This window comes from Myotis brandtii, unplaced genomic scaffold, assembly GCF_000412655.1.
Source record: "Myotis brandtii unplaced genomic scaffold, ASM41265v1 scaffold902, whole genome shotgun sequence".
Classification (NCBI taxonomy): Eukaryota; Metazoa; Chordata; class Mammalia; order Chiroptera; family Vespertilionidae; genus Myotis; species Myotis brandtii.
In genome coordinates, this window is record NW_005371709.1 from 1,223,308 (window position 1) to 1,238,097 (window position 14,790).

The 14,790-nt window shown below is 43.1% G+C and overlaps 1 protein-coding gene across 1 annotated transcript in view; it reads left to right on the top strand.

Moving 5' to 3' along the window:
- Positions 1-407: 407 nt before the first annotated feature.
- Positions 408-14,790, top strand: part of GOT1 (glutamic-oxaloacetic transaminase 1, soluble) — a 20,294-nt gene continuing 5,911 nt past the window's right edge. Inside the window, exons 1-5 of the mRNA XM_005885369.2 lie at positions 408-621; positions 9,277-9,458; positions 13,167-13,290; positions 13,744-13,856; positions 13,976-14,080. Of these exons, the coding sequence (XP_005885431.1) occupies positions 504-621; positions 9,277-9,458; positions 13,167-13,290; positions 13,744-13,856; positions 13,976-14,080 (642 nt within the window). The 5' untranslated portion in view covers positions 408-503. The remainder of the gene's footprint in view (positions 622-9,276; positions 9,459-13,166; positions 13,291-13,743; positions 13,857-13,975; positions 14,081-14,790) is intronic.

The window sequence follows — 14,790 nt, forward strand, 5'->3', positions numbered from 1 at the left end:
CAGACCCGGGGACTTGGCTACCAGTCGGGGCCAGGTCAGGCCGGGTCAGGAACGTGCGTGTACCGGTACCGGAAGGCCCCTCCGCCGTAACTCCCGCCGGCCACCGATCAGATACCTGGTGATCCCCCGAAGGTCGATGACGAAGCCTCCGGGACACTCTGGTCGCTCGGCTCCGCCCCACCGTCCTCGGACGCCCGGAAAATGGCCTCAGCGATAGGACCACGCTCTGCCAATCAATATACGCCACGCCCCCAGCTCAGACGTAGTCCATTGCATTGGTGGTATTATGCCGCCTATCAGATTCTCTTCTTGGATTGGCTGATAACGTCTTGTGCGTCAGAAGCTGGCGATTGGCTAACCGCGTTGCCAAGCTCCGGACGCGGCTCGACCATTGGAGGTCGCGGGCCCGCCCCGCTGGCTAGTTGAAGGTGAGAGTCTCCTCCAGCCGGCGCGGCTGAACCAGACCGAGCGGCTCCAGCCTCACGGACTCCAGCTCTCTCGCCATGGCGCCTCCGTCAGTGTTTGCCGAAGTTCCGCAGGCCCCGCCGGTCCTGGTCTTTAAGCTCACTGCCGACTTCCGGGAGGATCCGGACCCCCGCAAGGTCAACCTGGGAGTGGGAGGTAAAGATGCCGTGCCCAGGCGCGTGAGTTGCCCGGGGAGCGGAGCGGACCTAACCGGGGCTGTGGGGACTGTGGGAGGGAAGGGCGGAGGCCAGCTTGGCACTGGGGTAGGGGCCGCGGAGGGGCAAGATCATGGAGGCTTAGTTCAACCTGCTTATTTTACACATGGGTATAGGAGCCCCTGGCAAAGGGAGATGTGTCTGTCCAAGGTCACACAGAATAGATGTAGCGGCCAGGACACTAGCGCAGTTGTCCCAATCCCCGTTCCGTGTTCTTTAAAAAAAAAAAAAAAAAAAAAAAGGAGAGGGAGAGAGAGATAGGAACATCAATGATGAGAGAGAATCACCGATCGGCTGCCTCCTGCACGCCCCCTACTGGGGATCGAGCCCGCAACCCAGGCATGTGCCCCTGGCCAGAATCGAACCCGGGACCCTTCAGTCCGCAGGCTGAGGCTCCATCCATTGAGCCAAATCAGCTAGGGCCGTTCCGTGTTCTTTATACTACATTCTTCACTTCGTAAGAAGTGGGCGGCCAGAGATTGTAGGGAGAGAGGGTAAGATAGGAAGCCTGCTAGGCTTGGAGTCCTGTAGATGGGAAATGGACAAGGGAGAACTCAGCCCTGGGGAGCTTTGTTCTGAGCCGGTAAATATGTGAGTGGCTACCAGGTATCAGTCAGGTACTTTCCCAAGCCGTGTGTGTGTGTGTGTGTGTGTGTGTGTGTGTGTGTGTGTGTGTAGGGGGTGTTGAAGACGGGCTTTGTTTTGCCTTCAAGAAGTAGGTGTTAAGTGAGATAAAAGAGATGGGAAATGCTTCTGTGGCAGGTTAATGCTCCCTGGGGGGACCTGGGAAGAATGTTCCAGCCGTTTAGAAGTGGTAGGAAAGGAGTAGAGAGGGTGGAAAGGCATTAGAAACTCATTTTCTACACATCCTTGCCTTCCTTTCTTGCTTGTATTTCTTGGACCTTGAACAGTTTAGAGCATGGGCCTCAGTTTTCTTCTTCTGCCAAGAAAAAGATTTGGACTTTAAGTGCCTCTTAAATTCCTTTAACTTTAATCTTCTCTGGTGAAATTTTTATTTCTATCAACTGTCGTTTGGATGTTTGAAACTCCACACACTTTCTGGACCACATACAGAGTCCAGCCAGGAAGAAGAAAATGAATAGGGTGATGTTCTATGCTAGGGAACAGACTTTACTAAAAGGAGTAAAATTTATATATATATATTTCAGAGAGGAAGGGAGAAGGGAGAGGGAGAGATGGAAACATCAAAGGTGAGAGAGAATCATTGATCGGCTGCCTCTAGCAGGCCCCCCTCTGGGGTGGAACCCACAACCTGGGCATGTACTCTGACTGTTAGGTCCTGAAGGAGGAACACAGGAGGTCAGAGTGGTAAGGGATTATGAATTTATTCATTTATTCAGTCATCCTCACACCAGGTGGCTGAGCCTGGATGCCTCCACCACCCAGTGACAGAGTCAGCAGCTTTTAAAGGGGCTTTTTCTGGGTGGAGACCTCTTTATGCATACCCGGAGGGGGATAATGGAATGTGGTCACCGCAAGTGAAATGTCTTCAGCAAAGGGACTGTCCATAGTGCAATGATCTGAAATGCCAGTTCCTGGGGGAGGGGTATCAATTCAATTGCTCAATCAAACCTAACACTGACCATGCGTGGGAATCAAACCGTGACCTCCTGGTTCATAGGTTGATGCTCAACCACTGAGCCACACCGGGTGGGCAAAGGAGTAAAACTTTTAGAAACAGACAGTTGGACTGTTTTGTAGCAGAGGGTGGCAGGAAGGCGGTTCAGAATCAGGCTTCCCATTGTGACTGTTTATGTCTGTGCATATGACCTGTTAAAAAGACTTCACCAAAGATTATGGGGGAGGGTAAGAAAAAGCCATTAAAAAGTGAGGGTTTGTTGAAGCTGGTAATTTGTTGAAGCTGGGAAATGGGTACATGGGCATCCATTATGTTATTCTTGAATTTTTGTATATGTTTGACATTTTTCATAAGAAAGCATTTTTAAATCAATACTACGTAGTTTCATCCACAAAATGAAAAGTGATATTTCTAGCAGGCAGCAGAGTGGGAGAAACATCGAAAGATTGCCTTGAATTGAATTAAAGTGGGTACCATTCACCCTCTTATTTAAATCCAATCCAAACTTCCAAGTATTTCTTAGGGCCAGATATATGGTGATGAACTAATATTGATGTTGATCTAAATATATATTTTAAAACCTCAGATTTTATTGATTCAGTTACCTTTGAATTGTCTTACAGGGTTTTTATGAGGATTACATACATCTAAAGTACACAGAACAGTTTCTGGCACATAAGTAGGAGTTATGTAAGGATTAGCTATTGCTGTTATTGTTTTGGCATTTCTTTGGGTGGGTCACAAAAAATGTTGAATAAAAATGTTCAGTTCAAGAACTGCAAAATGCAAGTTCCTGGCATTGGTTCAGAAGTAAAGTGCTCGTGCAGAGAAAAAGCACCCTCCCAGCCCAGACCAGTTGTGATTAGCTCAGATGCATAGTCTGCAGCTCAGAAGTTCACTTCAACTGTGACAGTGCCTTTGTCATGTTTTCCAGGAACCCAGGAACTTCACCTCCTTATTATGAGCAAACTAGAGGCCCAGTGCACGAAAAAGTGCACGGGTAGGGTCCCTAGACCTAGCCTGTGATGAGGGCCATCTTCCACCTGCTCACCAGTCCCCAGTCCCACCCCACCGCCGCCACCCACCTGGTTCCCCTCACCAGTCCTCAGTCCCACCCTGCTGCAACCTACCACGGTTCCCCGTTCGCCATCCAGCAATCATTCGCCATCCAGCAATCGTTCGCCATCCAGCAATCGGAGCCTGTGGGCCGGGGGTGGGGCGGGGAGGGACCGAGAGGTGGTCAGTGCACCTCATAGCTACTGGTCGAGTGGTTGTTCTGGTTTTACGCCGTTATGGTCACTGGGCTTTTATTATATAGGATGATTTTTGCATTTAATCTAATTTCATGCTTACAATGACTCTGGAGGGTCGTTACTATTACTGATGAAGCAGGCAAGTTATATGGCCATTGGTGGTGTGGAGCTGGGATTCTAGGCCAGGTCTCTCACACTCCTGGGTCTCTGCTCCTTCCTCTGTTTTGGGTACTTTCAGGTGCTCCAGAGGCAGTCAGTGCACTGTAGTGGGAAGAGCCAGGAGACTTGGGTACGGATTCAGTGGCATGACCTTGGATGGGTTATTTAACAGACTTAGTTGGTGAAATGAGGAGGCAGGGCAGAATGCCCTTTCTCTAAAATTCTACTCTTAAGATTCACTAGCACATTTCCTGACTATAGGTTAGGATAATAATGTTACTGGCCTCTTCCATTGACTGAGGATTAAATGAATAACGATGAAATGTGATATGTAAATAAAGTGTTATATAAATGTTATTTTTGATGATTACTGTGACCTGTCTTTTTTGTGGATGACAGGTGTGGATGATAAGGGTCTAAATAAAGTAAAGTAGAATAAGAAGTCTCTTTTCAGCCTTTGTATGTCCTAGCTGTATACTCATCCCACAATATCTTCTTTGTGAAGGAAATGTAATTAGTCACTGATTTTGAGTCACTTAACTCTTTTTCCTCCAAGTTAAGCTAAAGCCCAATGGTGGTTATCCAGCTCAAGTTCTAGTAATGTTGGACATGTTTTGAATAAATTGCAACCATAATCTCATTAGCTAGTTGCTACTTGCAGATTATTTCTCCAGAGAGTTTCTTTTTGCTATGACAATTTGCATAATTTCCTTATAGTTAGAGCATTTTCCACTGATCAGTATGATGCTTTCTGAGTTGACAGTTTTACTGCTTCTCAAGGTTTCAGACAAATGGCTTTAGGCTGCGGAGACATGGGTCCAGCCTGAAGCAAGACATTTCTTCATGGACTCCATTCCGTTTGTCATGTAAACTTAGCTTTCTTTTGTTCCAAACTGTACTGACTTTAATATTTGTTGTCATTTTTAATGTGGGTTCTGGCATCTTCAGATAAAATTATTGGACAGATGTGCTATATTAGGTGTTTCTGAGTACCCCTGGCCCTTTCCCCAGAACCTTTGTGGGAGAAGGGCCTTAGAGGCATATCTGCATCGGCTCTTGAGTGGAAATGGGTAAAGGAAGTGGAAATCTTAGGAGGAGGAGAGGTGATGGTTTCATCTTTTAGTTCTCTATTTTGTTCCTTTTCATCTGGAAAGCAAGACTGCTGGACTCACCTGAAACCTGTGTGACTCCTCTAAAAGGGTTTCTACCCAGGGATAACAGCAATGCTGCATGGAAGTGGGAGCATGCTGATAAAAAGGCCACTCGCACAGTCCTCTGGGACCTGCTTGCTTTGGGCTTTTTCTATACATCTGTTATTCTTAAAAAAGACACATGGATTAAGTATGACAGTCTGGTTCTTACAGACCTTGTGATCTTGGAAAATTTATTTAGCTTTTCTGGTCTCAGTTTCTAGACCCCTAAAATAGGGATCACAGTATCTATATTGTGAGTTGTTACAAGAATTGAGAGTAAAAAGAAGTAAAGCATTTAGCATGGTCCCTCGTATGTGCTAAGTATTCAGTAGGTCCTTGTTATTACAATGGCTTTGGCTTCTTTATATCCTGAACTTCCCTGAAAACCAGACCCACATTTGCTATAGTTTGCTGAGTCTATCCTACAACCACCTCAAATGCAACATGTTTAAAACACAACTCATCATTTTCACCTTCCCCTCAACCTTTTCTTTTTTTTCTTCCCCATATGTTCTATATCTTGGTCAACTCCACCAGATAATAGATTCAATCATTATCCCTAGAGAGAGACTTTGGAGTCATCAGGGACCCTTTCCTGGATCCTATATCTATTTACTTGGTTACTGTAAATATTTCTCTTTTCTCCACGTCCAGCATGGCTAGAGAGCGGTCTGGTTCCTGAGTAGGGGCTGCTGGGGATTGAGAAAATGAAAGAAAGAGACAGACACAGAGATGGAAGGAAAAAGCTGGGGCCGGTGGGACCCCTGTCCTCTGATGGAGAGACAGGGACCCAGAGCCAATACAGCGTGTTTATTTTATACAGCAAAAACCAGGAAGTTTTACTAAAAGTTAAGACAAAGGAGATTATGTTCATTCTTGGATGGGCCCGAGTAGTATTCATTCCTGGTGCTTGGCTGGATTTAAATAACAAAACCCACCCCCTGGCACCTGGGCTGAAGGTCAAGCTGACAACACTCCTGCCTCTGGCAAAGCATGTTTCCAGGACGTGGCTTTGCCAACACCACTGGATTCAGCTGACAATAATTAAAGAAATGCCCATGTGCCTTCCCAGGCTCGCTCTCTACAGGTTGTTACCTTCTGTCTTTTTTACCTCATAAATCTTTTTTTAATTATCTCTCCTTTTCTTTATCCCTTCTGCTGCTCCTTAATTCAAGACCTCATTATTTTCCTTTGGGATTATTGCAGTAACCTCCTGGCTTGATTATCTGCCTCCATCCTCCTCTCCAGTTATTTTCTATCATGTCAGTCAAATGATCCTATTACAGCTGTCCATGTCACTCTCTCTCTGTCTCTCTCTTTTTTAAAAATATATTTTTATTAATTTCAGAGAGGAAGGGAGAGGGAGAGAGAGAGAGAGAGAGAAACATCAGTGATGAGAGAGAATCATTAATGGGCTGCCTCCTGCATGTCCCATACCGGGGACCAAGCCCACAACCTGGGCATGTGCCCCCTTGACCGGGACCGAACCTGGGACCCCTCAGTCCGCAGGCTGATGCTACAACCACTGAGCCAAACCAGCTAGGGCTCCATGTCACTCTCTTGCTTAAATGCTTTCAGTGGTTTGCCCAGTGAAATGAAGTTCCTTCTAGAAGAGACTCCAAGACTCTTTGAACCACTCGTTGGTATCCCTCCATGGATCCTCCATTCCAATCATGAAAATGCAGATCCTCCAAAACATCTCTCCAAGCCTTTTGGACTTTGCCAGTGTTCTCTCTGTGCGGAATGCTTGTCTTTCTTTATCTTTTACACCCTTTCATACCTCATTGTCTGCACAATCTCCCCTGACCCCTCACAGGAGAATTAATGGCTCTATGCTCTATGTTTTCTAGAGAGCAGTGTTTTATTTTATCTTATCCATCTTTGTGTAGCTACTTCTAGTCAATGCCTGGTCCATGATAGATTCAGTACATCCTTGTAAGATGAATGAGAGAATAAAAAAATGGGTGAGAAACTTATTAGTCCAGAAACAGGAATAAAATCCCTTGGGCAGCAGGAACAGTGGTTGTTGATAATGCTCCAATCACCCAAGAGGAATCTGCAGTTCTGCCTCATTAGGCCATTTAGGTGAGACATTGGGAATACATCTGGAACTGAACCTGGGGAAACAGCAATGAAGAAGGAAAGGGAGGTTTAAATTGGCCAATTTCTCTTTTGTCACAATATAGACACACTACCTCCCTGACACCAGTTGCATTAAGTATTTCTTAAGAGTTGCACAGAGTATACAATACTGGTAAGAGCAATAGTACTGTGGCTTTTTCTTTATCTCATTTTATTTATTTAAAACATACAATTTACAAATATTGTCTAGCCACTAAAATTGTGCTGTAAATTGCTCATATATATTTGAAAAATGCCCACTTGCCTTTATAATAAGAGATATGCAAATTAAAACTACTCTGAGATTCTATTTGCATTCTCACATTGGCAAAAAAAAACACACCACTCGGTGAGGCTGTGTGGGGAAGCAGACAGTCTTATATGTTGATGGTAGGAATGTAAACTGATGACATTCTGATGGAGGACAATTTGGACATGCCTGTCAAAAACAACAAATGCACATATTTCTCAGCCCACTTTACCATTTCAACCTTGCATCTAACAGATATATTTGCACACGTGTAAGATGACGTATGTACAAGGTTGTTCACTGAAGTTTTGTAATAGCCAAAGATTGGAAACAACTCAAATGTTCATCAACAAGAGACCGGCAAAACAAATTATGGTACACTCATCAGTTTTGTGCTGTAGAAAAGAACAAAAACATTGTATGCACAGGTATAAAAAGATCTTCAAGTGGAAAAAGCAAGAAACAAAACTGTATATTATGGTATATGTTACCTTTTGTGTGAAAAGAGGGGGGACATAGCTGTATTTCCTTGTGTGTGCATAGGGAAGTTCTGGAAAAAAGAAACTTTTTTTTCTTTTCTACAAAAAGAAATTAAGAACAGTTTATTCATGGAGTGAGAGTATTTGGAACTAGGTTAAATGGAGGATAAAGATGGGATGAGGGCATGTGAATATATCACCTATTAGAAGAATAGTTAATGACAATTAGTTTTTTGATAAGTGGAAAAAAGCACATTGAAAATTCTATATACAATCTGATTCATGTTTTATAAAAGAATATAATCATGTAAAATAAAGCTTATAAGGTTGTATACCAAAATTTTCATACTCCTTATCTTTGAGTGCTGGGATTACATGTTAATCATAATGTTTATTATTTACTTTCTGGGCTTTTCTAAATTTTCTACAATCAACATGTGTTGTTCAGTAAATAATATCAACCACCCCACAAAGTGATTTTTAAAAAAAGTTAGGGATTAATATTGGGCAGAAATCAACCAAGTTAATCAGAACTACTCTAAAATTTTCAGTTTCAAAATCACTTGCAAAAGTATAGGCTTGTTGGAGACCTAAACATTCAAGCAGAGAGGCAAATGGCCCCAGCAGGAATCCTACTCAGAGAGATCACTGGCTTGGGTGCAAGCCAGAACAGCTGCCCTCTAAAGCCATAATCCCCAAATAAGCATAGGGTAGTATAAAAGGGGGGGAGGGGATCAGTTATAGGATAACTCAAAGTGGACAAAAAATACTTTTAGTGTAGAAGTGCTTAGAAATTTGATTGTAAGCAAGATTAAAGGTTATGAAATAGATGCATTTAGATCAATAAAAGTGTGAAGCACATGAAGTGGGAGGGACAGTTAAAATGGTAAACACTGAATGATGTCAGAACACAGAGAGAGGACACAGATGTGTTTCAGTGGGCTGTTGAGTGATTGTGTAACCAGTTTTTGGAATCTTCAGTCACAGGGCATTTGCTTGTCATTTGTCCCATTTCTGTTCATATGGGACAAGAGGAGGAGGTGGGTCTCCTTTCACACCCCTCTCTCTGCATGTTTATGTTTGAAGGTGCAGCTTTCATCTGAAGTAGCATCTAGCCTTTTTCTGGAAGTCTCTTGGGGCGATACAGAAGGAAGCAGATTGGTGGGTCAATGGCTATAGAGACCTCAGTGCACTAGTAATACTGACATAGCATTTGTAAGATATATCATTTTAGTTCGCTGAGTGCTTTCACATGCATTCTCTCACTCCATCAGGCTCTGATGTCCCAGTTTTATTTTAACATTCTATTTTTCGGTGATCATAAATTTAAGAACTATAAGTTCTGTAAGGATAGGAACCATGTCTGTCTTTCTATTTGCCCAGCACCTAGCCCAGTGCTTGGCCCAAAGCAGGCAGTCACTTCCTGAACTTTAGTTTGTTTTGATCAAATGGTGATAGAATTTTCCCTGTTCATAGTTCCAAACTCTTATTTGGACAAAGCCTCATATAAGTTCCTTATGTAACTCTTTCCCATGTTCTAGCTTATCGCACGGATGACTCCCAGCCCTGGGTTTTGCCTGTAGTGAGAAAGGTGGAGCAGAAGATTGCTAACGACAGTAACCTAAACCACGAGTATCTGCCAATCCTGGGCCTACCGGAGTTCCGGACCCATGCTTCCTGCCTTGCCCTCGGGGATGACAGCCCAGCAATCCAGGAGAAGCGGGTGAGTTTTTGGATGAGGATATATATTTTCTCTTTAGGAACTGTGAAGGTGAAAAAGAGGTTGAAAATTCAAGTTGTTTTAAAATGTTAGGTGTTATGTCTATTGAACTGTCGATGAATCAGGGTTTAAGTAGTGTGACCTCAGGAACCTGATAGAGCAAATAACGTGCTTTTGTATAAAGCACAGCTTCTTCAATGGTTCACTTTTGCCCAGTTGATTATCACATTTCAGCTACTGGGTTTGAAGCAGTCAGAGGAAATGCTGCAAATAACGTGCTTTTGTATAAAGTACAGCTTCTTCAATGGTTCACTTTTGCCCAATTGATATCAGATTTCAGCTACTGGGTTTGAAGCAGTCAGAGGAAATGCCAAGCTAAGGGAATTTAATGGATTTATCAAAAGACTAGGGTCTGGATCCAGCTCTGCCACTCTTTTTGACCATAGGCAAATCACTTACCCCTCTGGCCCCTATGACTCATCTACGTGTTACCAAAAGACTAGTTTGTGGCTCCTGGTCTCATAAGGCTTTTATCAGATTTTCGAAAGGAGTCTGTGGCCCCCAAAAGTTCAAGAACCACTAGTCTAGATGCACTCTGAAGTTCCTGTCACTTTTACTGTATCCTTTTATTCTTCTAGCCTTGGTCTCAGCTTCTCGCATTTCAGTGCTTCCTGGTACATAGTCTGTGTATAACTAGAGACCCTGGGAAGAGGAGCACATTTGGAAGCAGCCAGTGAGAGAGGCTCTATGTGGCAGGAAGTGGTTTTGTGGAGATTCCCAGTGTTGTAGGGATTCAGAGAAGAAGGAGGCTGGTGATGGCCGAAGATGAGACTTCCACTGAACCTTGGGAAATGAGACTACAACACTGGTTTTCAACACTGGCTACGTTAGTATAACCTGGGGAGTTTTTAAAAATATACTGAGGCTGGACCCAACACCAGGCCAGTTAAATCAGAATCTTGGAGGGTACCACCCTATCCTGCCCTTTTACTACCTTCCCTTCATGGGCATTTAAAACAAATTTAAAAAAAAAATACAGTATATTTTTATTGATTTCAGAGAGGAGAGGGAGAGAGAGATAGAAATATCAATGATGAGAGAGAATCTTCGATCAGCTGCCTCCTGCACATCCCACACTGGGGATTGATCCCGCAACCCAAGCATATGCACTGACCAGTAATTGGACCGTGACTTCCTGGTTCATAGGTTGGTGTTCAACTACTGAGCCATGCCAGCCAGGCAACGGGCATATTTTTAATAGCCCTCTAGGTGATTCCAAAGTACAGCCGGATTGAGAACCACAAGGTACAGAGGGAAGGTATTTGTCTGAAGTAGTGAAAGTTCAGGGCCAGAGGTAAGAGGTAAGCAGGCCTATATGTAAAGAGACCTATCTGATCAGGCAGGCTGGTTTTAGCAGCCCTGGCAGGGGAAGCCACCTGAAGGTTTGAGCAGAGGAGTTACCCAATAAAAGTGTTGGAAGAAGATAAACTTGGCTGGGTGCGTACAAAGGGAAAGAGCTCAGGTTTTTGCAATAGCTCAGTTAGATATTATGCAATTTAAACCAGCGGCCCTTATCGCTCCCCTGGGCCATTGTCTAGTGCGCCCTCATGAGTGGAAGGGACCACATCTTGGAGACACCTGATTTATCCCCACATGCTGTTACCCATATGCTCTGATAAACAGGACTGCAGGGTCTAGTGAAGGTTACACAAGGGCACATTATTATGTGTATCAGAAGGCAGTGAGGCTCCAGGTCGGTGATTAGGCAAGTAATTAACTTAATTAGGGTGACTCACTTCAAGGAACTGAAGGGTAATACGGGTAGAAATGGAAGAGTTTAGAGATTATGGGTGGCATTGAGACACTGCTCTGACAATCCAGTGTTTCCATAGAGGGAGAGGAGTGTCTTGATAAAGTTTGAAAGTGGGGAATTTTGGCAACTGGGAATTCTTTCTGAGGTGCTGTTGATAGTTGGAATTCTGTTAACAAATGAAAGCAGAGATTCTGTGTTGGGGAGTTTCTTCTCCTAAGACTGTACATTCTTACACATTTATTAACTATGTTGGGCAGACACTTGTTCCTTTGCCCAACACTCCCCATTATTGATCACTTAATGCTGTAAGACTTGGGGCTATTACTTGTGGAACATAGCCCTCCGCCTTAGTCTAGTGCATTTCATATTTTCTTTTTTTAAAAAATATTTTTATTGATTTCAGAGAGGAAGGGAGAGAAAGAGAGATAGAAATATCAGTGATGAGAGAGGATCATTGATCGGCTACCTCCTGCACACCCCCTACTGGGGATTGAGCCCACAACCTGGGCATGTGCCCTGACCAGGAATCAAACCGTCAACTCCTGGTTCATAGTTTGATGCTCAACCATGGAGCCACACCAGCTGGGCTTTTTAAACCATTTTATCGTAGAAAATTTCAAATATCTACAACAATAGATAAAACAGTGTAATGAGCAAACCTCCATGCATCCATCACCTAGCTTCAACAATGGTTTGTATTTGGTCAATCTTGTATACCTCCCACTGCCCTGCCAAAGCTGAATTATTTTAGAGCAGATCCTAGACACCACCATATATTTAAAAAAAAATTATTTAAAAATTTTACAAATAATACATGAAGACATTTTTATTTTTAAAAGACAACTTACAGGTTAGGCCACATCCCTTAGACCACTATTCTCCATAGCCGAGGCCCCTCCACAGAGGTTGCCACTGTTTTTAGGTTGATATGTGTCCTTCCTTTTATTTAGATAGGCTTTTCCATGTACTCTTTTCCTTTCTTTCTCCTTAATCCTATAGACATAGTAAGCAACATGTAATTTATAACATTTCTCTACTGAAAGAGTTATGCCAAAACCTTGTTTAAATCATGAAAGGGCAAAATCAAAGATATAGAGGCAGAACAACAATGGCTTAGTGACTAGAGTGAGAAGACCTGGGTTGATGTCCAGCTCTGCTACTCACCACCTGTGTCTTCTTTGGCAAGCCACTTCTCTGAATCAGTTTCCTCATGTAAATTTGGGATCTAGAACTTATTTCATGGGATTGTATAAGGATAAAAAAAAGAACGTATGTGAAGGTATTTGGTAAATGGTAAAACTTAGGACTTTCATTATTGCCCCTGTGAGGTCATTTTAAGATGAGATGAAGCTCAAGGAGAGAAAGTAGTATTCACACGTCACCTTTGTTTCATTAGAATATATGTCTAAGGATTCCTAAGCCTGCATTATGGAAGGAGAAAGCAGTATTCAGATTGATGTCAATGGCAAGCTGGAACATTATTTTCCAGGCTTCTGCTGGAGGGCAGTTTTTATCTTGGGATGGGTATCAAAGGGATTGAGGGTGTGCCCTCCAGGGCACACTCTGATGTGGCCTAGGTATGTTCTCTTCTTCTGTATTCAGAAGGGAAGCTCCCCTCAGAGTCAGACTTCAGACTTCCCTAATGCTCATAGTTGGCCCTAATGCTCATAGTTGGTAACTTTGAGCAATGTGCTTCAGTTCTCAGCCTCCATTTCCACATTTGTAAACATGGGCAAATAACAGTATCTTCTTCATGTAGGTGTGAGGTGTGATGAGACAGTACATTTAAGGGCTTAGCATAGAGCAGGCACACAGTAAATGCTCATCATTACTGTATTTTTCCCGATATTTTCTGACTTCCCCATTGTCAACCAGTGACCCTGCTTCTTCTCTTTCAGGTAGGAGGTGTGCAGTCTTTGGGGGGAACAGGTGCACTTCGAATCGGAGCTGAGTTCTTAGCGCGATGGTACAATGGAACAAACAACAAGGACACGCCTATCTATGTATCCTCACCAACTTGGGGTGAGTTCTTTAGGTGTATTAAGAGGAGAAACAAAGAAACTAGGGGCAATTATCCTCATGATTCTCACTGTTTACCCAGAAAATGTAATCCAGCCCTGGATCAACTGACATTTAGGAATGGCTTCAGCAGTGGATTTTGGCAGGACACGCGTAATATGATGCTTAAATTCACATTAGGAATACTTTTTCCCAAGACTCTTGGTAGACTTATGTTTTCATGTGTGTTAAAACTTCCCAGAGGAGGCATAGAATGTAGCTATATAGGAACCATTAGGATGTAAGTTTAGCATGAAGAAGCCTGGTTGAATTTGTTTTTGGTTACAACCATTCTTAACTCCTCACCTCAATGTCACCCAGTGGACATTCCAGGGCCCTGGAAGTTGACCTGTGTCCTTTACAATTACACCTCCTGTGATTATAAAACCATTTACATTTTTACCCCTTTGCTTGCAGAGAATCATAATGCTGTGTTTACTGCCGCTGGATTTAAAGACATTCGGTCCTATCACTATTGGGATGCAACGAAGAGAGGACTTGACCTCAAGGGTTTCCTGAATGATCTGGAGGTGGGTGATGAGATGATAAAGCAAGCAGAACCATAGGGTGCAGGGAAAAGTTTTTGGATCAGTTGATAAGCAAGAGAGTCCTGCTTGTGTCCAAGCTGATGTAGCTTCCCTTTCCTCAGAATGCTCCTGAGTTCTCCATCTTTGTCCTCCATGCCTGTGCACACAACCCAACTGGAACAGACCCAACTCCAGAGCAGTGGAAGGAGATCGCCTCCGTCATGAAGGTAACTAACTGCCTTTCCAGAGCCTCTCTTAACAAGTAGTCTGTATTAACATTTAATGTGTTCAGAAGCCATGCCTATTTACTGGAGAATATGTAAGTGGAGAAAAGCCTGAAGAAGAAAATAAATATTAACTGTAAATCCTGTTATCCAAAGGAAACCACTGTCAATATTTTGGTGCAGAATGTAAGGTTTTTTTTAGTTTTTTTTTTAGTGTAGTTACACATATAAACATATCTGTTTTACAAAGGCAGGATTATTTTGTCTAGACCATTTTATAACATACTTTGTCTTTGATTTGAACTCCCTTACATGTCATTAAATGTTTTGTAGCATTGTTTTCCATGCATGGACATGTCACATAGGGATTGACTAAATTGGTTGATGGGCATTAAGATCTCAGGTTTCTTGCTCTTATGAACAATTATGCAATAAATCTCCATTGTGTTATTTCTTTGGGGTAACTTTCTAGATTGGAATTTCTAGTTTAAAGTGTACATATGTTCTTTATTAAGGCGTTTAAAAAATACTCACTGGGAAACTTATATGACTGGCAGCATGGGGATATACTAGTGAACAAAGCTGCCCTCAAAGAGCATACACAGCCTGTTTGGGGAAACAGCCACGTGAGACAGTTTTGTTGGTGGGGTTATAGAGAGGCACATAGACCGGACTTTGGGAAGTATGTGTGTGTGTGTGTGTGTGTGTGTGTG